This window comes from Semicossyphus pulcher, unplaced genomic scaffold (assembly GCF_022749685.1).
Source record: "Semicossyphus pulcher isolate SPU_LCO1_2020_fin unplaced genomic scaffold, fSemPul1.0.p SCAF_3, whole genome shotgun sequence".
Lineage (NCBI taxonomy): Eukaryota > Metazoa > Chordata > Actinopteri > Labriformes > Labridae > Semicossyphus > Semicossyphus pulcher.
Window position 1 is genome coordinate 10,249,592 of NW_027211704.1, and position 24,816 is coordinate 10,274,407.

Consider the following 24,816-nt stretch of genomic DNA (forward strand, 5'->3'; position numbering starts at 1 on the left):
CTCTCTCTATCTTTGCTCTTGTCTTACCCTCCCTCTCTCTCTCTCTCTCTCTCCCATGATACTTGATAGACTCTCTGTTTTATGTCTCTGTGCACTCTACTTCTCCACTATCTCCTCATTTTCCTCTCCACCTCTTTCTCTCTCTCCACTCTTCATCTGCTCACCCTCTCTTTTCTAAAAAGAGGACTTTGGGTCATAAACCTCAGGTGTCCTCTCTCTCTTCCACCCCTCCTCCCTTTGTGTCACCCCCTCCTTCCCCCTCCTCCTCCTCTCTCTCTTTAGTTGATGTACTTGGAATCGGTAGAGCCATAAAGCTCAGGTTGTTTTATTAGCCAATGAAAAGGCAGGCGCGCAGCAGGGCAGTGCATCTTGGGTAATAGAGTGTGCGTCTGTGGGGGATAACTCACTGGAGGGAAGGTGCATGTGCGAGTGTGATTGAATTAGGACGGAGGAAGTGAGGAAATGAGGTAAATAGAGGAGGGAGGTAGAGAAGGGAATAAAAGATGAGGAGAAAAGAGAGAGAAAGAGCACATGGAGGAGACAAAACAAAGGATGTATGCAAAGAGAGAGGAGTCTTTGCTTGCCTACTTGCGTGCACTCTTCCTGCGCACTCTTAGCAGAGTCATGCTAAAGCTAACTAGCTATTTGCAAAAGAATAGCAGAGTAGGGCCGCAACGATTAGTCGACATTGTCGGCAAAAATCGATGACATTAGTTGCCAACAATTTAATTGTCATCAGTTGCGTCATCACTCTTGTTTTTCATGCTGTGTGCGGACATAACATCGTTTTCTGGAGCCGAGTTGGTGAGGGGTGAGCCGTCACTCATCCTCACTATCTCTGCTGAGAGTTGTGCTGCAAAACAGCATCCGGGAAGCGACAGGTAACCGGAACATAGCAAAATGTCGGCGGCCGATGCAACACCAGCGTCCCAAAACTTGTAAAGTGTGGGAGCATTTCAGCCTCGGCGCCGCAGAGAAAAGGATCACCTGCAGGATCTGTAAAGCAGAGCTTGTTTGTCGCGGGAGCACGGTGCGAGCATTTGAAGAGAAGGATGGAGTTTTGTTCTTGATTAATATCTCTATCAGCACTTAATCTGTTGTTGGTTTTAAACGGACAAAAAATTGATGTTGGATTGTTTATGTGTCTTTTGTACATTTGCATTTACTTTCTAAAAGACGAAGCAGGTGTCAGATGTAGTTTTTCCACTTATAATAAATGTATAAACCAGTTATAAATGGTGCCATAAATAGCAGACAATGCAACAGCGTACCTGTGCAGCTGTTTCTGCATCTGTTAATGTGTCCACGTTGTTTTGTTTGCACATTACGCTGCGTTTGTTTGTTCATGCATAAGATTTATGTTGCTGAGTATTAAAGGTGTAGCTTTTACCTCGCAGGCCTCTTCATCAAGCACACCCCAGCTGCAGTGTGTGTGTGTGTGTGTGTGTGTGTGTGTGTGTGTGTGTGTGCCCTGCTGGGCCACAGCATTTTGAGCTGCAGCCAAGTTTAATAGAAACAAACAGTGTTTATGAGGCTGCGTCGTGGGATCGCTGCTGCAGAAACGCTATTTCAATTCACTTTTGTCATTTTCCATTTTTTATCCTCTGAGCGGTTTTATTAGAAAATATGCAGCCGCTTCAATCTGCCTGTCTCACTGCTGCTCTGCCCTGTCTCCCTGCTACTCTGTCTCACTGCTGCTCTGCCCTGTCTCACAGCTGCCCTGTCTCTCTGCTGCTCTGCTCTGTCTCCCTGCTGCTCTGCCCTGTCTCTCTGTCCTGTCTCCCTGCTGCTCTGTCCTGTCTCTCTGTCCTGTCTCTCTGCTGCCCTGTCCTGTCTCTCTGTCCTGTCTCACTGCTGCTCTGTCCTGTCTCTCTGCCCTGTCTCCCTGCTGTCCTGTCCTGTCTCTCTGACCTGTCTCTCTGCCCTGTCTCCCTGCTGCTCCGCCCTGTCTCTCTGCCCTCCCTGCCGCTCTGCCCTGTCTCTCTGCCCTGTCTCTCTGTCCTGCCTCCGTGCTGCTCTGCCCTGTCTCTTTGCCCTGTCTCCCTTCTGCCCTGTCTCCCTGCTGCCGTGTCTCCCTGCTGCTCTGCCCTGTCTCTCTGTCCTGTCTCCCTGCTGCTCTGCCCTGTCTCTCTTTCCTGTCTCTCTGCCCTGTCTCCCTGCTGTCCTGTCTCCCTGCTGCTCTGCACTGTCTCCCTGCTGCACTGTCTCCCTGCTGCCCTGTCTCCCTGATGCTCTGCCCTCTCTCCCTGCTGCCCTGTCTCCCTGCTGCTCTGCTCTGGTGCATTCAGTGGTCGCGGTGTGAGCTGTTTGTTCAGTTTTATGTTACGCAGAGTTTCACATAGTTTACTGCCTCTTTACTTTAAAGCATTTAGCAGACGCTCTCGTCCGCAGCAGATTAAAGCCGTATAACTGAAAGAGTTTGTTCACTTACTGCCTGTAAACGTCTGTTGTTTATTTCACAGGGACACAGTGACTGTAAAACATTCTCTATTTCATCTTCGCTGCACTTTCTCACATTGATGACGCTTCCTAACTTGAGTTTTATGTGCAGGAGCATCATTTCTACCACCCTTTGTTTTATCTCGTCTGTTATGTCCTTTAGTGTTTTATAACCTGACGATCGACTGTTTGACGCGGAAAAGCCCTTAAACTGAAGGTTTATGAGAAGAATAACAGTTGTCTTTCTCCTTTAGGAGGCTCAAAAATGTGTGACCGACCCCGAGGTGATCCCAAATATGCGTCGGAGAAAGAGGAAGCGCCGCTCAGCATGCGTCCTATCATGAGATGCCAACACATCACATGAGCTTAAAGAGCCGCAGTTCACAAAGAAACAACGCATTATGGTGCATCATTCCCTGAGCTGATGCTCTATAAACGAAGTGATGACCTGCCAGCAGAGCTCGAGGATGGTCGGATTCATAAGGGGGCCAACAAGTCCAAACACTCTTTGGACCACTTGTCATCATTTCTTCATCTCTTTAAAGTTATTGCAGAATCCTTTCGGCCTGTTTATTGTGTTATTTTGGGTTCATACCGCTGTAATAAAGATCCCTCTACCAACTGTGTCAAGGCCCGATAATCATAACACACAATCCTTCCTCTCCCTGCACCGCGACATCTGCAGTCCTGCCTCCTAACTCAGCAGAAAGAAAAGAGCTTCCTGGCGTGAATCCACGACAGGATGACATTTAGTTACACTTTTATTATGGTTGCAATGACGCCTGAATAAAAAACTTCTCTCTCTTCCTCTCCTCCCCTCACCGTGGCACCTCCTGCCTCGCCCCGGAAACTAAGACGGCGTCTTTTTGTCTTAAATTCCACCACTTCTGTTTTTAGAATTTCCCATTTGGGACGGGCTGCTCTTCTGCTTCCCCGGCTCTAAAATGTCAAGACGTTCTGGGTCATTACTTACAGGAGCGCAAATCCTAATGCCAAGACCTGCACACATACACGAGGACGCACCGATCTTAAGATGTATGTACATGCAATAATCCAAATCCATCGCATAAATGCTGACGTGCATGCAGATGCACATGTAAATACTTATGCATATAACATGAGGGGGGATGAGATCTTTGCTTTTTTTCCCTCAACACACTTTTCTTTTGTCCTGAGCCAATAAGCTAACCGGAGATAGAAACAGCAGCAGACAATGGTCCGACAATATTTCGTGGCCGTTCTGCCTCCATTGTTGTCATCGGCTGGCGATAACAGAGAGAGAGACAGAAGGACTAAATATAGCCTGATAAGATGTCCAGGCCGCCGTATTGTTCTCGCCGAGATAAATATACACAAGAGAGGGAAAAGGAAGAAAGGAGAAAGCGAGCCGAGCAGTAGACCAACAATAATCTGAATTCATAAATAGCCGTGCCGTTAATCTCTAACAAAAGGCCTCAATCGCTTCATCGGGCTGCTCGCTCTGCAGGCGAGAGGCGGAAGGAGGCAGCGACGAGCTCTCTAAGTATAAAACAACAGGATACAACAGCTTTTCACTTCCCAGGAATGCCAGTCCGCTGCGACCTAAGTTCACATGAAAATCAGCACCACCCCCACCACCACAGACGGCTATGAAGGAGCGGGAGCGGAGGTTCACCGTGGAAGAGGTGATCACAGACGGAGCATCGAAATCTCTCCGCCGGCGGTGACAGTTTGACGGGAAACGGTCGGAATCGGCACAAACTGACGCCTGTTTGACAGCCGCACAGCAACTTCCTGCCAGCCGAGTTAAGACGAGTGACAGAGAGAGTGCTCTCCCTCGTGATGCTAATGTAGGACACGCAGGCTTCTGCTGCTCGCGCGCCTGCATTAACACTCTGGGTTGACGGGCGTTTCACAGCAGATTGGCACTGATTTATGAGGGAAACGTGTTTATATGTGTGTGTTTTATGTATCAGAAAGCATCTTTTTCTTTCATGGGTTCCATTAAACTGCCTGTACAAACACTGACACAGAAACCAGATTCACTTCCACACAGAGTCTTTCCTTCCCTGAGTGGTCCCGCCCATGAAGCTGTTACGTCTACATGAATGATTACAGGTGCTGCTGTCCTTGATGTGTATATGCTTGAGACAGATGACTCGTAAGGACTTTTTATGACCTCTGATTACCTTCTTTCAATTAAATATTTCCATTTTTTACGTTACGTTTTCAAACATGATTTTAGGGTGATTTTTTAGTGCAGCGCGAAACCTGGCAACCTACAGGGCGCAGCAGATGTAACGGCGGCAAACATGGAGGGCGCTACGCCAAAAATCATTACATTTAGATTTAAGGAGTATGTAACGGATGACTATTACAAGAAAATAATGGCAGTTTTGCAAGGTATGCGCTTCGAAAACATGTGACACGACGACCACCACATCAAACGTCATCCGTCACTTTAAAACCCACAAAGAAAGGTACAGGATTGTGTCTGTCAAGCGTGAAATAGACACTGAACATTAAGTTTAAGCTGTGTTCGACTCGCCTCGAAACAATGATGTATTTTATTTAGAAGACATTTCTGAAAAAGACAGACGGGGGACTGATTCAGGGCCACCAGGTTAACTAACGTTAAGCCGGCATGTTGCTAGCTACAGAGCTGCAGGCTCATGGCTTAATGGTTAAAGGTGAAATGTTAACGTGAGTCCTCTCATGACGCCATTAACCCTTTAATACACAATTAATGTTAATGTTGTCCCGGCTCTGTTACAATCACTTTGCTGCCAGTGTTGATAATGTTCTCACCACAGTGTAAGACTTGAGACGTGCTTGTCGTGACTTGCACATGTGTGACTTACTCCCACCTCTGCTATTGTGCACGTAAAATCTGCATTAACGCGTGCTGGAAGAGAAGATGTTATCCCTCCTAAACTGAGTGAATGAATATGCATCTGCATGCATGGACCAATCTATAGATGTATTTGCATAAAACATTTCTATGCGGTGCTTAAGTTAGGAAATGCATGATTTTTTACAGTGTTTGCCCAGAGAGAGAATTACAGAGGTTCTTTTCCCCAGATTAAAAGTCGCCCTCTTCCCAAACTGACTCAGTGAAGAAAACAACTCTTCAGAATAAAGTCAGTAGAGAAGAAGCTGCTGCACAGGTGGGGCAATAAAGGAGGAAAACAAAGAGATAAACAGCAGAGGCAGAGCTCGTCTCAGCACCGAGGTAATAACGCAGGAACGAAGAGGAAATATTAAAAAACGAAAATGAAGATCTGACAGGTGGAGACGTCGGGGGAGGCGTTACTGATGGCTGAAAACGGGTTTGTAGAGTTTTGGCCTGATGGGCTCTCCGGGGACGTGCGATTGGCTGGAGAGAAGAGGGGAGCCCTGATTGGCTGCGGGGCAGGAAATTGTAGTGCTTGAGAGATTAGAGCTCGAGTATAATCCTCAGAGTGTGTGTGTGTGTGTGTGTGTGTGTGCGCTCTGAGACACACAGAGGACAGGGGTGGGGGTCTAGATGGATAATCCTCTCTGACTATTACCCTCTTGTGTGAGTGTGTGAGTGTGTGTGTGTGTGTGTGTGTGTGTGTGTGTGTGTGTGTTTAGGTGTATAATCCTCTTCTCTTTGACTACATCCAGACAGACTGGCTTTACTGGGTCCACATGTGCTTTAAGAACCTGCACCGGTTTATATATTTGGTTGCTGTGGGTTTGTTTTACAAGAAACAGTTATCCCACTGTTACACAACTTTAGTTATGTTAATAAATTGAATATAAAAACCTCTACTAGTAAAAGCGCCCACGGAAAAACCCCACTAAGAGGTCAGTATGGTTCCACAGAGAGTAAACATATGTGCTAAACTGTCCTCAGTGATGTTCCTGCATTACACACACAGACACTCAGGTGGAAGCGATACCAGGCCGCTCCCCCGCAGGCTGAAGGTGTGATGGAGTAAACGGGGTCAGCAGCTCAAGGACTCACTCTAAATATAGTCCAGTATTGACAGAAGTGAAAACAGAGAAGAGGAAGAGGCTGGATGAGGTTGCTCCTCGCTCTTATTATTGCATCAGTTTCTTTGTTTTCTGTCTGTGGCAATTATTTCTTTCTTCCTTGTCTCTTTTAGATCTCGCAGAAACAGAAGACAACATCTTATCCTCCGTGCATGTGTCTGTGTTCCTCTGCCTTTTCATCTGCTCTTCCACCCTGTTGTAGTAAACACACACACACACACACACTCCTGCAGCCGTCTGTGTGTGTGAACCCTCAGTCAGACACTTTGTTGAGCTTTGAGTCTGGCATTAGACGCCGTCTGAGGTCGAATCCACAAACAAGCTCCTTGTCAGTAAACAGTTTTTTTCTCAGTGGAGCGGTGAAGCTGTCTGCCTGTGATCCACGTGTAAACAAAGAGGTCGGCTGAAACCTAGGGGTCGGCGATATGGCCTAAAAAGTATAACACGGTATTTCACAAAATTGGTTGCTTCTGGCACATTTTCAAAAAAGAAATAGGCCTTTTACACGTTTTAGCCCACTCCATGATATGCTTAGGCTCTCTTCTTACTTATTAATAAGAGGTTTTTGATCTGCCACTGCATCAACCGTCCCCGTATGTTGTTTATCTTTAAATCAGTAAATAGCAAAGCTGCCTGCTTTATGGCTATGCTACAAATTTCAATTTGAATGTGTAATCTGATAAGAAATAAAGAAGAAAAGTGAAATGTAGGCAGTATTAAAAGTAATTGGTTGATTTGTTCATTCATTAAGCCCATAAACGTCTGCGTGGCGTATGAGGAAAACTTTTTAATGCTTACTGTGCAGGCGTCACGTCGCTGCGACCGGTGTTTTCCGGTGTTTTTTTTGAAGCAGCATGTAATGGCGATGGCCGCTCTCTTTGCATTAAAATGCAACTGTTCTTAAATTATTTTGCTAATATCTATCAAACACTGAAGTCTGCTCTCCGCCAGACGCACTCTCTCTGCTCTCAGCTGAGCGCCCACCGCCTCTCCACACTCACACGCTCCGAGCATGCAGGGGCGGGGCTTACACGGACAGACAGGCAAATTTACATCTTTGATATCGCAATATGACACAAAAAAAATATACGGTTATAATCTGAACGATATGATATGGCACAGCCCAACTGAAACATTTACGAATCAGAAAGCAGGAATGGAAACTCCTGATCTTATTGGCAGGGAGCGTCCAGGGAGTGCCCTACCGCTAGACAGGCCACCCCTGAAATCTGATTAGCCGCCCTAATATCCTGAGCTATGATTAACTATCTTTCAGGTCAGAGGGAGCATGTTAGTCTCTCCTCACTCACTCCTCGTACAATTTAAAATATGATGATAGGCGCCCGTTGAAGACAGGCGGGTGTGAAGAGCTCGAATTTCTGCTTTGGGTGGCCATAGGGGGAGATGGAGCTTCAGAATTTCAGCATCGTTGATCATCAAGGGAACTATTTTCTACAATAAAGTTATCTTACAAATCCACATCAATGTCTCCGCTTAAAACTCAGATTCTTATTTTCTGAGCAATCCCACTTTCGTAGAAAACACTGATATTCTTTCGCTGTAATGCCGGTGTTTGAGTAATGATGGAAACGTGATGCTCCCTGTCTTGTTATCTCTGAGGAGGCCCCGTTTGATTTCACAGCTTCCTGTTTCTTACAGTAAGCAGAATCAATAGTAAGATCCCCGCAGGCGGCTGCTGCTCTCGTAATGAGAATCAATCATCTTTTGTTGAGAAATCAGCGCTAACGGAAGAGAACATAACGTCTATATGTCTGCAGCTTGTACAGAACTCATCGGCCCAGAACAGAGTAACTCAGTGAAATAAATGCCAGACTGGTTGCCAGTATTGATCTGTGTGATTGATTAAAGGCCGTACGTGAGGAGGGAGGAATTTCAGAGGAAAGTTATTCATACACAGGATCGGATCAGAATATCTACACACTGTACCAGTGGCCTATTTCTTCAGTGTGTTGGATTAAACAGCTCCGAGGCTTGTCAGCAAAACAATGTTATACCCACCCCCAAAGTAATGCTGCCGGAGAGTCAGCAGCTGGAGGGTTGAGTAGCTTAAGATCTCCGACTTGAATGAACAAACTGGTAATTAATCAATGCTTTCTGGGAACATTTCTGACACTGAAACAGCTCGGTTAGGGTTAAGGAAAATGAACTGGTTAAAAGAATCTGCAACAACCTTATTAAACAGGAAATGAAGGATTAGTTCTGATAATCCACTTTGGGAAAAAGAGGCCCAAAAGATTCAACGCCGGCACATTAACCCCCCCAAAAAAGAGAAGAAGAAAACAGTGCACAAAGTGCAGGAGAGGTTAAAAGACACCAAGAGCTGGACGCGGGAGAAACTGTGCACATGAAGTTATACTGAAACCAAACACTCTCTTCACCAACAATGGAAATATTTAGTTTGATGTGAGGTATAGCAGCTAAGTAGCTCATTTAAACCCTCCGCTATGCCCGTCCCTTGAACGGCCAATGTCCAATCCTACATTAGCAACCGTAACTAGGCACGGGAGGCCTGTCAAGCTTTCAGATGCCGTAACACTGTGCATATGGATTTTGAAGTTTAGAGGGGCGTGTCATATTTGTAGGAGGAGAGATGTCGGACACGGATTATAAACTACGGAAGACCGCACTCGTAGCTTAATCCATCAAATATCAACAAAAACTCTGGCGTTTATGCTCCAAGTTAAGACGCTAACATGGCTAGTTTAGCATGTTAGCAAACAAAGACAGTTGAACATTAATTAATCAGTTAATCAAAAAAGTTAAGCCAGACCCAGTGTTTAGATCAAGCCCACGCTATGTGAGCAATATCCTGACGTGCTTTAAACTAAATGACAAAGTGGGATAATTTAGTTTTGCTAGCAATGGGCTAAAACATATTAGATAATGAAAGTTAAAGGGAGTCATAGCTAAACATCAGCTTAAACTAAAACTTAGACTTACCCTGCTGTGCAAGAAGACACTTTCAAATGTGTATTGACGTCCTTTCTGTCTACTTCTCTCCAATATTTATTTGGGAACTTTTTTTCCAGAAATTAGCTTGCTGCTTTTCTTGGAACATCTCTCACTGTTATAGTTGAGAATGTTATAATATTCACATGCCAGTGCGAAAGCTTGACAGGCGTAGCAACCGTAACCAAGGGGGGCGGGACTTAGTAAGCGGTCAAGGGTACAGCTGCATCAGTCTTTACAGGCTTGTGTCATCACTGCCTACATTCTGAGAAAAAAAAATTACATTTCCTTCTTTCAACAATGTTTGATGATTAATTTCTCTCGCAGATTTTACCTTAACTTAATGTATTTACCATAAAAGCATGAAACCAGAGCTATGATATGGTGCTCTTTAGGTCATGCTGCAACATGGAAGCCTTTGATGATTTAGTTTGACCAACCAACAAGTCAAACTGTGATCACATGATCCGCTTCACTGCTTTATTCTAATCAATGTTAGCAGCCGCATCTGTTAAGCTAGCAGGGGGTCAGGAACACCTCCGCAGAGACCAGCGGGGAGGCCAGCAAGCTAACTCAGAGGACCTGTAGCGCTCCAACGGTCTGATGAGGCAATCAGAGAAGGGATTGACAAGGTCGTAATGTGTGTGTGTGTGTCTGAAAGCTTCTCTGCTCTCAGTTCAGTGACCGCTGATAGCTGCGTGTTATGTGCGGGGTCACAGAGAGCAGGTGGAGCTGCAGGGAGTCTCACATAGTAGGGAGCATAGAGTCATTTAAAATGATTACATGGAAGCTAACAGTTATACATCCAGCTAGGTTTTAAACAGCAGCTGTGGCGTATAAAGCCTTTTCTTTGTCCTGCTGTGTAAATACAACATGCTGATGATGGAGAGAAACTTCCTCTACTTTATATTAAGGGTTTATTATAAAAAAAATGCTCGATATTACAAACTAAAAGCCTCATAAAGGAGCACATTTCTTCTGTATCTAAGAAAATGTCTGTTCAGCTCTCATCCTGCCACCATATTTACCATAAATGGACTAAATACTGAAATTCTTGACTTATTTCTTCTTAAAACATCACTATTTATGCATCCAAAGTCACCGGAAGAATTAAACATTTAACTATTAAAAAACAAAAAAATAAAGCTGTGTGGTCTGCAGGGACACCAGACGGTAGGATTTCGGTTAAAACACCAGAAGCACACATTTCAGATTTTTAAACCTAATATTTAAAGTTGCTTCAGTTAAATCCTTCAACGTCAATTAAAGCGCACCATGCCAGTTTAAGCAGATCAGAGTGAAATCCTGCACCGCATATGGTCTAATCTACTCTGCAGCAACGGAGAGACTGGAAATGAACCACGCTGGTGTGATTTCTGGTTAAACCTGATTGGCGGCGACCGTGTAAGAGTTCACTCTGCTGGGGCTGAATGTCAGCTCACGATGACAAACTGATCAGATTAAGTGCCAATTAAACGTGCCGTGCCAATTTAAGAAGATCACAGTCAAAACTTTGGCTTAAATGGGTTTAATCTGGTGCTTCTGTGGTCTCGGATCTGCAAGAGTTTCTGGTGCCCAAATATTAAGTGTAGAAGTTTACTTCCCTAAAGTTCGTGTCCAACATGGTCAGGAACTCAATATCATAACTAAATATTTTTTTACCACGCCCAAAGTTTCCTTTCCAAAATCAGAATGTTGTCATGTCTGTCATTTATAACAGGTAAAACCAACCAATTAAAAAAAATTGCTTTATACATTTTAACACTTTTAAGCATTAAAAGCTGCTTTTTCATGGAGCATATTGGACCTCCACTGACGCAACTCTCTGCCTATACGGCTCTGGATACTTTGTTCGGGGAGTAGGCGGGGCTGCTCGTCCGCTGCTCGTCCGCTGTCCTCACCTACGTCCGCAGCGTGCACCTGCTTTCAAACACGTCATCGGCCTCATAAGGACAGTCCTTGTAACACATTGCCCACAAAAGCGCACACTGACCTGATGCGGTCAGACACATACTACGTTTTGACCTCTTGTTTAGTTTTTATTAAGGATGGGCACTTCAAGCAAAAATACTATTCGATATTTCCCCTGGAACTATTCGACTATTATATCGCAAACACACGCTGACAAAAGAGAGAGAAAGTGATGCATTTTTCCACAACTCTGTTGGTTTTATTTTCACCTGACCCTTATGCTTTCTTATTCTTTTGTTATTTAAAGCTCCTGTGAGTTTTTCACTGGTTATGAAACAGACTGAAATGAACTCTGATGACTCTATATGAGCTACAAAAGCAAACCAGACCATCAGAGACAAGATCAATAATTTCTATATAGTTATTTTGAATACCTGAAAGCGCTAGCGGGGGGGTAGGAGTCAGACGAAGCAATTAACTGCACGCTGACTTTGTTTACATTTTCCACAGCAGAAATTTAAAGTGAGTGATACATATGACTGTTAAAGAAAGCAGCAGCACAACTTAAGCAGCAAAGAGAGAAGAGGTACGGCTTTGTCCACAGGGGGCGCCAAAATAGACACAAACAGAAAGTTCCTCACAGGAGCTTTAATGGCGGTTAGCAAACAGATGCGCTACAGCCACCGTCGGACGGTAGTATCCCATTACAACCAGGCGCCGCTTAAAACAATGGAAATATATATTTTTAAGATGAGATAATAGTCGAATTAACGCGTCAATTTTCTATCAATACATTTTTATGTGAAGTTTTTATGTGCTTAAATGTTTTTATGTTCAGCGCGGTGTCTTGACTGTGATTATAGCTGCTGTGACGGCGTAATTACCTGTAAGGGATTAAAGAAGTGTCTGTCTGTGTATTTATTTTGTGTACACAAAATGATATATTTTTTATCAAAGTACAAACAAGTAACAAGATTGTACTTCAGCACAAACTGCAGTAATTGCATTTCATTCAAGTTTTTGTGAGATGTAAAATTTGAAGTGTCTGAATCTGCGAGTACGACGTACTTTTCGAGCTTTATTTTCTATAAAGATAATTAAAAGTGGTAAAGAGAGTTGCAGTTATTAGTTTTTTGCTGTATGAATGGAGCTTCAGCATGTGATCAAACACATCGGAGAACAGGAATTAATCACTCTCCAAACATCCATTAAATAAACAAAGTAACACTTTTGTTTTGCAGATTTTTGTCCTTCAAATGATCATGTTCGTGTTCCTCTCCACTTCACCTCCATCACTCCCTCCTCACCTCCATTTTCCCCAGACATCATTTATCCTTCCTCACATGAATAGGACGAGAGGGAGGGAGCGAGCTGGGGGGGGTGGGCTTTGTCCCTTTAGATCTCACCCAGATGTTTCCTTTAATCCTGTAATTAGCTCCAATTATCGTAATGGATGCCGGAGATGAAGTGATCATATTTGCACACTGAATTAATTCATGTGTTAAAGCCGCACGATGAACACCGTTTCTTCGGGACACTTTTCCTCTGTCTCACTTGTTCTATCTGCTCGCCCAGCTCTCTCTGCGTCTCCACGTCTCCTTATCTCTCCTCACTACTCCCCCAGCCGTTCTCCCGTCTTCCTCACCCCCCTCCCTCTCATTGTCCACGCTGTAATTCATCTGGTTACCCTCCTTAAAAGCGGTGAAACATGGAGGGGAAAAAAGAGACAACAGAGCAGGAGAGGACACAACAAGAGGCCCTTTAGATGTTGCAGATGATGCCTTTAATCCTGTCAATAGCTGCAATTATAGTAATTATCTCTAATAGCGGCGCTTTGTGTCGAGTCTCTGATATGTTTAACAGATGAAGCCGAGTCGTGCCGCCTCCGCCCGGCTCAGAGGCCACGGAGCGCAGATTAATGAAACCGACACAAAACAAGGTGAAACTCATAATGGTCCCAGGAGGTTTACAGACAAGAGTGGAGAGTGGTGTTCAAGCTCCGGGTCGGGGTCTAATGGAGGTCTCGGAGATTTTACTGAGTGGTGTGTAGTACGCAGAAAGAAAGACAAGTCTGATGTGAGGACGCTCAGGAGAAAATGGAGGCAATTATAATGGAGGAAGATGAGTTGTAACCAGGCGGCAAAATTACAGCAAATATTCTCTTTGGAGATTCTTTTAACCACAGCTCGATCCGTTCCACTTGCCTTTCACTGGACAGTTTCAATACCTGTTGGTCAGCCTATATTCTATCAGAGCCCTCACCTCGTCGCTCCCCCACGTCTGTCCTCTACTCATCCTGCTGCCTGGCCATGAGGTTGTCTCTGCAAGTGTCAACATCCGTTAACAACCCACTATGCGCAGTGCTTTGGTTTGCATTCCTGTATTAGGCCCTACTTTAAGTCCGATCATGTTCTCACCAGAATCGAACCGGACCGTGGCTCGTTTGGATACGGACGGAGTCCTGTCTTTTCTAGCGGACCATGGTCCGGTGGTTTCGTCCGCACCAGAGTTTCGAATGCGCGTTCACACCTGTCCAAGCGAAACGGACTTTCTGAGTGAAGTCCGAAAGCCTGGGCCAAAGCTGTGAGGTGTGAAAGCGCGAGTCTTAATGTCTTAATGAGTTAATGTTGATCTCACTGGAAAGGTTTAAAAGACAACAGTCTCGCAACCCCTAAAAAAGACATCTGTGCACACTCACTGATTTGCAGACAGAATAGCAGGACACAGAGTTTAGGCGTTTGAAAGAATTGTAAATGTTAACAATGTGGCTGACCGCATCAGGTCAATGTGCGCTTTTGTGGGCAACGTGTTACAAGGACTGTCCTTACGAGGCCGATGAAAACGTGTTTGAAAGCAGGTGCGCGCTGCAGACGTAGGTGAGGACATCGGAGGAGCAGCCCCGCCTACTCCCCGAACAAAGTATCCAGAGCCAAGCAGAGACAGAGTCGCGTCAGTGGAGGTCCATGATCTGCCTTTGCGATGTCCCAACTCTCTCTCTCTACGGCTGTTAAAGTACCGTCAATCAGTCAGTCAGTCAGTCAGTCAGTCAGTCAGTCAGTCAGTCACTTACAGACCTGTGTGTAGGGCTGACCCCGGCAGTCTTGAGGGTATTAAATCAAAAAGAAACGGAACAATTAAAACATTCCCTTTATCCTGCTTTATTATTAAAGTGTTAAATATTGACGCGCGGGGTTAGCTCAGCGGTTAAAGCACGCCTCCCACGTATAGAGGATCAGTCGTTGACACAGCAGCCCCGGGTTTAACTCCGAGCCTCATCCCTTTGCTGCAGGTCATCCCCGCTCTCTCTCTTCCCACATTTCTGACTCTATCCACCATTTTATCAAATAAAGGCAAAGGCCAAAATCTGTAAAAAAGCGTTAAATATGAGTGTTTTACACACTCTATTGCTGACTCCTTCTCTAACTCCTCACACACACACTTCTCATCACTTAGTAACTATTTTCTCTGCCACACACTCTCACACACACACTAAAAGCCCTGCCAGGTCGAGGTGTGAGGTAGCTCCTTGATGCACTGATAGAAGAGGCAGACAGAGACAGAGAACGGGTCAATAATTCATTAGATAGAGGGCTTGACTCAACTTCAACCTGAATAAACCGTCAGTGACTGCACACACACACACACACACACACACACGGAGTGAACACCCACGTCTCTCAATTCCTCCCAAACATTGTCTGAAGGGCTGTCAGGGGATCTTCCACCTTCTCTTCATTGCCACGTCTTTTCTCCTTCCACATGAATACACACTCACTTTTAAATTGCTTCTTATATTTAATTTTGAATGAGTGTTCACATCTAAAGCTGGATATGAGTCTTATCTGATACCGATATGAGCTGACACTGATGTATGAGATTAAATATGAATGAAAGCATCTCTCCCAACTTTGGAAAACATTAACAAACTTCATTTCGGAGAACTTCAGTGGCCTGCACAGATCCTCGACCTCAATGCCATCCATCATAGTAACTGATTAAAGCCAAACAAAACAGCAGGCTCCATTTGTATTTATTTTTTTGCATATTTTGGGGTCTAAATGTCTCCAGTAGACGTCTTCATCCTGACAGAGATAGACCTTTATGTTACAGAGGAGGATGATTTTTTCAACCACAAACAGACATTACATCACTCTCTTCAAACACACCAGACTCCATTGACAAAAACAGCCATTTTACTTCGCAGATCACGGGAGATGTTGGTCTCCAGCTGCCTTGATCAGTTTGTTTGTTTGTTTAAATGTGAGTTTAACAAATATTGTGTTGGATCCAAACCAACCATTTAAAATACCAAAGTCATAAAATAACAGAAGCTAACTAACAAATCGAGGCAGCAGTAGACTGGCGACTGCATTATTCTGTGAGGTAAAATTGCTGTTTTTGTCAATGGAGTTTGGTGTGTATGTGTGATGTAACGTCTGTTTGTGGTTAATATAATCATCTTCCTCTGAAACAAAAAGGTCTATCTCTGTAGGGATCCTTTCTGTAATGTTGTCACACACTTAGAACAACAATCTGAGCCTGTCAGTGGAAAAAACGAGAACTTTTAGTGGACGCACTTTGATCCATCAAGGATTATGTTGCAGCCGTTACAGCCTGTTTCACTGCTACTGGAGACATTCTTGATACATTAGAAACCTGTTTTACTCACTATAAAGTGAAAAGAAGGTTTAACATGGGTAACCACAAACAGACATTACATTGCTCTCTTTAAACTCACCAGACTCCATTGAAGAAAACAGTAATTTTACCGTGCAGAGTTTGCACACCAAAGTCACAGAGCAATACAAACAACATAATCTTCGAGGCAGTGGCCGACCAGCAACTCCTCCGTTCTGTGAGGTAAAGCTCAGGTTTTCTGAGTTTCTTGGTTTTGAAGAGAGCAATGTAACGGCTGTCCCATGCTCCAAAAAGCATCTGATGATGAATTACTAGCAGAAAAGCAGTCTGAAACAGGGCCAGGATCGGTAACCAGAGATGTGAAGTTAGCTTGAAATTAAAGAGGATAACACAAATGCAAGATTATTTAGTTGCATTTTGTTAACTGTAAAAGAAAACAACTCTAAATTCAACACTGGTCATTTAAAATACTACGGTCCAATACAGCATCAAAAGCTACAGCCTCAAAAATGAACCATGTGTTTTATTAAGCCCATATCTGAAACTCAGTATGATTAAGCCGCTCTTTTCCACGCCGTCAGACTTCGAAGCTTTCCAGCACATTGCTTTAAACCTGTATTAGGGCTGTTAGGAGACTCTCACTGACCTCGTAGAGCGTGATGACCCCGTTGGTCTCGTTGGGAGCTTTCCACTGCATGAAGATCTTCTCCTCATAGGGCGTATTCTGCAGAGACTCCATCGGCACCGAGCCGGGCACTGAGGAGACAGAGAGCCCACAGAACATTATGATACCATAAAACATTAAGACTTACTGTTATGTTTATTGTCTGTAATGAATGAAGGTCATGCAAAAACTGTAGACAAGTAAAATTTGGAGTAAAGAATGATGTAGAAGCAAGTGTTAAAGCCATTTATTCATGATCACTTTAGCTGACTATCAGAATAAAAGTGTAAATGATTCAGCCATATTTTAATTATCTGCTTTAGCAACTCCAGTTAATCATCTTATAAGTGTGAAAACTGGCTTGCAATCTGTAAAAAGTATTACTTCTGATAAAAAAATAAATCAGCTTGCGTGTGTAACAGAGATATATTCAAGGAACGGAAGAATGAGAGGGTAGAAAAGAGGGAAGAATGGAGGAATACTACGCAAATTAAATTTCATCTCATTTATCATAATAAAATCCTATTATTAAGTGCAGCAAAAGTTTGATATATCTGGGAACCAACTCGTCAGAAATATTAAGTTACCCGTAATCTAATCCCGTGCTGTTCCCCTGTGAGGCAGAAAGAGTCCTGCTGCTCTCTGCAGAAAATGTTATCACAAAGCAATTTGTAGCCATTAAGTTTGACGTGATATTTCATTATATGTCTTATATTCTTAAAGGTGTAAGGCCAGAGATGTTCTCGCTTTTTAACCGTGCGTTCACGTACACAACCGTCTGCGTCATTGGTCACATACTTGTCAGTGCACTACGCGTGTTACTGGAGGATACCTCCAGAGGGCACACCAGAGAGCTCAGGCCGTATGCACCTATGGCATGTGTGGGATGTAAACAACAGACATGGCGGCACTCGAGGAGGTTAGTATTATGTTAATCCTGAATTCTCAGAGGCCGAAATCAGTAGCCAGCTCAGGCGGCTGATGACTGGTGGACAGGACATCGGCACCGTCCCCAATCCGCTTCTGCAACATGTTCCTCCATGCACAGACGTAACGGTTCCGAAATTCTATCTTATCTGTCTCCAGCTGTTTTGAAAGGCATGTTTGTCCCTGTGCAGCGGCAATGACACATCGTACAGATGTGGATAATCATGGACTTGGTCTAACAGCTTGTCTTCAGAACTTTCTGCCATTGTTGTCCCTGCTGCTGTGTTGACCCTGTCACAACCCCTCTGCCTCTGCACTGCCCCTACTCTTCATGTGCAGACTGCATCTCGCGTAGGTGTAACGATAATTGAGGACGTGCACAGCCGACGGTTCAAACATGACAGGGAACGAGGAGCAGCCATCAAGCAAACGCATTGTTAAAAGCAAGTATATCTTTGGCTGAAGTCTCTTACAGTGCTGCCCCTCTAAAAGTAGATGATTAGAATCATTTTGTAAGTCATCTCAGCACTTTTGCAGCACTATTGTACATAAAGAACCATACTATTACTGCCGTCCAAAGTAGTTCTGCTTTACATCAAGATTCAAGTTACATGAAACTATGTAGAAAAGTTACAGACAAAAGATTTTTCACGTGTTTTTCGTTTCAGCCGAGGTAAGTTTAACTGTGAGCTTTGACTTTCAGATTTTGCAGTGATATTGTGCAGCTCGGATGCAATTTGTGGAACGGAGTCTCTCTCCTCCTGAGCTGAACAGGAGCCGGACACACTGTAATGATGTCACGTAGAGATAAATGTTGAAGCAGCCCTGAAGACGCTGAGTAATGGAACAACTGCTGAGACACAAGCACAGCAGACGCGGTCATTTTCTTCGGCTATATGGGCACATTTTGTGACTAACCGCTGGGAGCTCTGCATCCAAATCAACTCATTTGGACGGAATACTTCAAACTAAAAGTCTATTAGCTTACAAAGTCAATTACTAATTCAATGTCAATGGACCAACTGTCTCAAACTGTCTGCTGTCAGGGGAAACTTCCACCTGATGGCTCAGGCGTTCCAAGTTTAGTTCTGCATCGTCACACTGTTCTCTGTTGTTCTGCCTGTTTAACTGAGAAAATGAAACAACGACTTTGACATTAAAGTGTCGACTTTAAGTTTGAATTTTGGGTTGGTTAAAACCACTTCCACATGATTGGAATTGCAGTGAATAAAAACACATCTCGTCAGTGTCCATACACTCATGGCAGCGCTGCACAAGTCCATGACTGCAGGTGTTTACTGCACAGCGTCCTGAACTCATCACTTAGAGACTCACTGGCAGGGTAACAGCGGAGGCGCAGACAAGTTTGATAATGTGCACACACACTTCAGTTATTATAGTAAAATCTACCTAGTAACAGTGTGTGCATGCGTGTGTTTTCAGGAAGAGGCAGGCGTTAACACGACAGACAGAGAAGAAAAGTGTCAGACACCTTGTCAGGGAGAGAAGCTGTCAAACACACACATACACACGCAGCAAGAGACTGACAAACACACACACACACACACACACACACACACATACATTCTGCACTAGACTCAGGAACACAAGAGCACGCACACACACACACTGAGGGGTGTGAATTGTTCTAAATGTTAAGGGGAGGGAGACAAACAGTGCCAGGAGGGACATCTGACTGTAATGTGTTATAATGCATGTGTGTGTGTACGCGTGTGTGCGCGCGCGTGTGTGTGTGTGTGTGTGTGTGTGTGTGTGTGTGTTATAGCGCTCCCTCACTCTTCTTCATGTTCATTTCTCTTGCAGGATAATCTATCTGACCTTTATTCTGGTTAAAAACTAAATATTTGTGCAGGTTTCTTCAGCCTGCAGCAGTGAAACAGGCTGTAACATACATCGCTCTCTTCAGACACACCAGACTCCATTGAAAAAAACAGCAATTTTAGTCTACTCTGCACGAAAGGGAGTTTGTTTTTGTTATTGTAACTTTAAACGGTTACTTTGGACACACACACAAACACACGCAGAGAGAGGCAAACTGTCAGAAGTGTGTCTGAAGACTATTTTGATTAGTAATTCTAAGGTGTTGATTAGACCTCAGGCGGCGGAGCAGATCAAATTACCTGAACAAAGAAACGCAATTAGATGCTGCCATTTTTATTCAACACCTTATCACTCACTCGTGTGTGTGTGTGTGTGTGTGTGTGTGTGTGCTTTCATCTTTCATAATGTACACGTCTACCTGTACATCTGGGTGGTGCCTTTTGTGTGTGCAAATGAACGCGAGAGACTTCTGTGACTCAGTGTGTACCCTGACATCTGCGTGCTACTTCCAGCCCGTGCATCATGACTCACACGGTGAACCTGTGTGTGTGTGCGTGTGTGTGTGTGTGTGTGTGTGCACCTTGAGGGCTGAGACTGAAGACAACAGGCTTCATTGAAAAGATAACGACAGCTGTTACACATTAATCATAAGTTGATTAACTTCGAACACGCTGCACCATGAAGGGTTTGCTTTATTAAGCCCCTGCTCGCTCTCTCTCTCTCTCTCTCTCTCTCTTATGTTTCTCTCTTAATCCCATCATTAAATAATTTTCTGTGCTTTCTCCCTGCCATCATTTTTATGTCTCTCTCCATCAACTCACATCTGTGTTTAACTAATAAGCAACAAACTTGCTTGTTAATTCAGTCGTTTATTATTTGTTAGTGTTTGAAGCTGCTGCAAAGCTGCAGATGTAAGATAAAATGTGATGCTAATAGGTGATGGTTGGGATCATTTGCACTCCTTCAAATGAAGGTTAAAAGAAATGATTTTTGGGACTTTGCTGATCAGCAAAAATGCACGCAATTTCTGCATGGCAAGGAGTGTTTTAGTGTGAATCCCTACATACATCACATCTGGATTCTGTTAACAGAACTCAAACCACTTTACCTCCGTGTTTTCTTTTTTGGTTGTTTTCATTGTGCAATTTTCTGCATCTCGACATCATTGGAAATGAAGGCGACATCAGTGATGTTCGAGGCTTAATTAAAGGTGTGATGTATTTATAAATTAACAATAAAACTTAGTAAATTTCCCAGCAGTATTCATAAAGAAGGAAAAACAAGTTTCAATTTAGGGCACAAATCCCACGCTTATGTTTAACTACTGAATGGCTCATAATAATTGAAAGCAATAATTAATGCTGGAGTTCACTATGACTGCTATGAGTTCACAGTTAATAGATAATAAGTGAAGGAATGTTTATTCACTGTTGCTTTAATAAATTGATTTATTTCTGAATAAATTAGCTGGATTCCATTTATATAAAAGTTTATTTCAGCACCTCTGAAAGCTCGACACTAAGTGTTCTCATACAAATGTGATATTTGTGCATTAATCAAAGGATTTAATCACCATGAGTCATGCATGAAGTAGGCACTGATTAAGTTTATTATTTGTGCCCTTATTGTGAAGTGCAACTGGAGCGATAAACACATCATCGTCTGCGTACATGGTGACCAGACACCAGAATAGGGTTGTCAATTGATTAAAATATTTAATCGTGATTAATCACATAGTTGTCCATTGTTAACTCACAATTAATCGCAAATTAATCACACTTTTTTTCAAGTTTTTAATACTCTTATCAACATGGACAAATATGCTTCCTTTATGCAAATGTATGTTTATTATTACTGCAACATTCCAAAACAATGAAAAACACTGTCCAGAATATTCTACAGAATAACCTCAAAGGTACTGCACGCTCAAACAATATGCTGAAAGCAAACTGAAGCCCAACAAGTAACAACAGACGGGCATATTGACCTGAATGTAACATTCCTAAGTAATGAGTCATTGAGTCTGCAGGACTCACATCGACAGCAAATGCAAATAACTGTTGTCTTGTCCAGAGAACCATCGAGCAGGGCTTTGAGGCTGAACTTGCCATTTAAAGACCCTTTTCTTTATCCATTTCTGCTCACGGAGGTTTGTTTCTGCATGTTACATTACCGCTGCATCGCTTCCTGATTTGTCAAATTTCGGGACGGGCGGAGGGTCATAATAATAGAACACGCCTGCGTTAATTGCGTATCATAATAAATAGTAGCGTTAAAGGGAATGTGCTTTTTTTTTTTAAAAATGTCTGTGCACGGCCCTGGTGGTGACTTTAAAGAGTAATTGCAGTCTGTGCTCACTGTGTGGCCTACAAGCCCTGCCTCCACAGGCCTCTGATTACTGTGAAGTCACAGACATCATAACGTTACCTAATGCAGCACACACGAATAGATCCTGTCCGGTAAAACAGACAAACATTTTGTCTGCGTATTTGCCATTGTGGGGGGAAAAAAAACATTCAGTTTAGCCTCATTTTGAAAGAAGGACATTTTATTTCCTTTCAAATATTGTATTTCTTATTTTTGGCTAAAATAACTCATTAAGTCTCATGTCCACATGTGAAAAAACATGAAATAATCCATGTTATAGCAATATTTTTTACATCTTGTTGAAGATTTCATCCCCGCAGAGGTTTGTCCTTTCTGGGAACACATAAACACGTCTTGATGAAAAGCAAGCAGCAGGAATTACAAGCAGAGCTGCCGAGGGATTAAGATTAAATTACACACGGAGATATCAGGATTAAAGCACAGAAATATAATAGTTGTTATGATTTCAGAGCAGACTGTGCGATCATTGTTTTTGAGAGAAAGCAGACGTGTTTGCTCTCCAAAGCGTCTCAGTGTTTTGTTTAAAAGAGGGTTGTTGTTTCCTGAAGGCAGATGGTGACGGAAATATCTTGTTTTAATGTTAATAATCATTCTTTACATGTCACAGTTTGATCTCTATAAGGGTGTTAGCACTGCAATAAACACAACATGATGGTGTCTTCAACATCTTCAATGTAAAATTTAAAAGAGAACAATCCTCACTGTGTTAAGATGAATGAAAAAGTGTTTTGAAGTTGTTTCCTACGAGCACAAACCAGTCTTTTGTTACTGATGCTGAATTATCTTGTTCTTTATTCACTAAATTACTTTGTCCTTTGTGGGTTGAACCAATTAACTGGTTAAAACGATTAAAAGCACATAAATGATAAATGCCTCTCTACGCTTTGAAGAACTTCTTTTATGGAAAGTGACAGCCTTTAAGAAAGAATATAAAAGTGAAACAACAGAAGCTGATGTCTGTGATTGTTGTTTTTCTTCCTCTGTGATCTTACAAAGACGCGCTGCTCTGAAGATAAAAGGATTATACAATCTCACTGACTGTGATTGTCCTTTGAACACGCAGATATTTTTCTCTTTAGTAGCAGTGGGGATTTTTATAAGGATATAAACATGTCACGAACATGGGGATTTAGTTTAATATTTAATATCTACTGTTTGACTTTGAAAAGTGCTTAACCGCTGACAGGATATCGAGCCGGGGAGATAAAAACAACTTCAATTGAGCTGGTGTTATCAGGCGAGCCAGCAACAGCATATTTACACATTATTAGTATTTCTATTTTAGGACCATGTTAACCCTTCTTTTCACTTTATAGTGAGTAAAACAGGTAGTCTCCAGTAGACATCTTCAGCCTGCAGCAGTGAAACAGGCTGTAATGGCTGCAACATAATCCTTGAAGGATCAAAGTGCGTCCACTAAAAGCTCATGTTTGTTTCCACTAACAGGCTCAGATTGTTATTCTAAGTGTCTGACAACATTAAAGAAAGGATCCCTACAGAGATAGACCTTTTTCTTCCAGAGGAAGAGGATTTTTTTTCCACCACAAACAGACTCACATCTCTCTCTTCAAACACACCAGACTCCATTGATAAAAACAGTGATTTTAGCTCGCAGAATAATGCAGTCGCCTGTCTACTGCTGTTATTGTATGACTTTGGTATTTCAAATGGTTGATTTGGATCCAACACAATATTTGTTTAACACACATTTAAACAAACAAACTAACTGATCAAGGCAGCTGGAGACCAACATCTCCCATGATCTGCAAAGTAAAATTACTGTTTTTGTCAATGGAGTCTGGTGTGATGGACAGAGCGAGCATCTTCCTCTGTAACAAAAAGGGTCTATCTCTGTAGGGATCCTTTCTGTAATGTTGTCAGCCACTTCTGAGCCTGTCAGTGAAAAAAACGAGAACTTTTAGTGGACGCACTTTGATCCATCAAGGATTATGTTGCAGCCAGTACAGACTGTTTCACTGCTGCAGGCTGAAGACGTCTACTGGGGCAATTCCAGAAGCAGCTGTTACATCGCTCTCTTCAAAGCTACCAGACTCCATTGACAAAAACAGTCATTTAAGCCCACAGAACACAGGAGATGCTGCTCTAAACTTATATAAAAATAGACCTCTAACATTATTTTGTAAGGAGACGTTGGCAGAGTGTGTGAGAGAGGAAGAAGTGAGACGGCTTCCTCTGGCACATATTTGATAAATAAAAGGCCCGGCGGTAACGCAGCTGTACTGAGCTGACCTGACAGCTACCTGACAAATAGGTGTTTCATGCTTAGGTTAATAGTCTGGTGTGTACGATGAGCGGACATGACATTTGTCTCTGAGGCAAGTCTCTGTTTGTTTGTGCTTCTGTGTGAGTGTGCGCGTGTGTGTGTGTGTGGCTTCAAATTGTCGTTTGTCATTATGAACGGATGGACAACTGGAGGAAAAAGGAGAAGAGGGGAGAAAAACAAACATGAAGATGCACAAATACACACACACACACACACACTTCTTTAAATGTAATAGAGGTATTTTAAAATGTGTGTACCCCTCCGTGTGTTCATGTGTTTCTCTACGACCTCTCCCTTCACTCCTCTCCACCCACACGAAGCTTTCCTTCCATTTGAGTAAAACTTTTATCGCTTTTTGCCTTTTTAACCTCCCGACTTATATTTCTGCAGACATTTTTACCTCTTACACGCTCATGGAGGCAATCAGCGTTGTTGCGGCATGCTGCAGAACAAAGTTATTAGTTTCTGCAGTAAACATGAAACTTTTACAGCGGCATGTAACAAAGACATAAGCGTGATTTTCTATGTAATGGATCTGACATATCAACCCTGTGAAAATGAAGCTACAGAAGATTGTCTTTTGCATAAACCTCTTTAAATTGATCTAAAACAATAACTATTATAGATAGAGCCTTACAAATTTTTGCAGCAAAAGGCCAAAGGTCACGTCTTTTAAGTTATCACATTGCACACTCGTTGATGAAATCAGAACTTAACTTTAAGTGTTGTATAAACCTGAAAAAGCTGCAGAGGC

At 43.0% G+C, this 24,816-nt stretch overlaps 1 protein-coding gene across 1 annotated transcript in view; it reads right to left on the minus strand.

The window, feature by feature from the left end:
* Window positions 1–24,816, minus strand: part of ptprt (protein tyrosine phosphatase receptor type T) — a 331,706-nt gene that overhangs the window by 156,715 nt on the left and 150,175 nt on the right. The window contains exon 11 of the mRNA XM_069679080.1: window positions 16,604–16,713. Within this exon, the coding sequence (XP_069535181.1) occupies window positions 16,604–16,713 (110 nt within the window). The remainder of the gene's footprint in view (window positions 1–16,603; window positions 16,714–24,816) is intronic.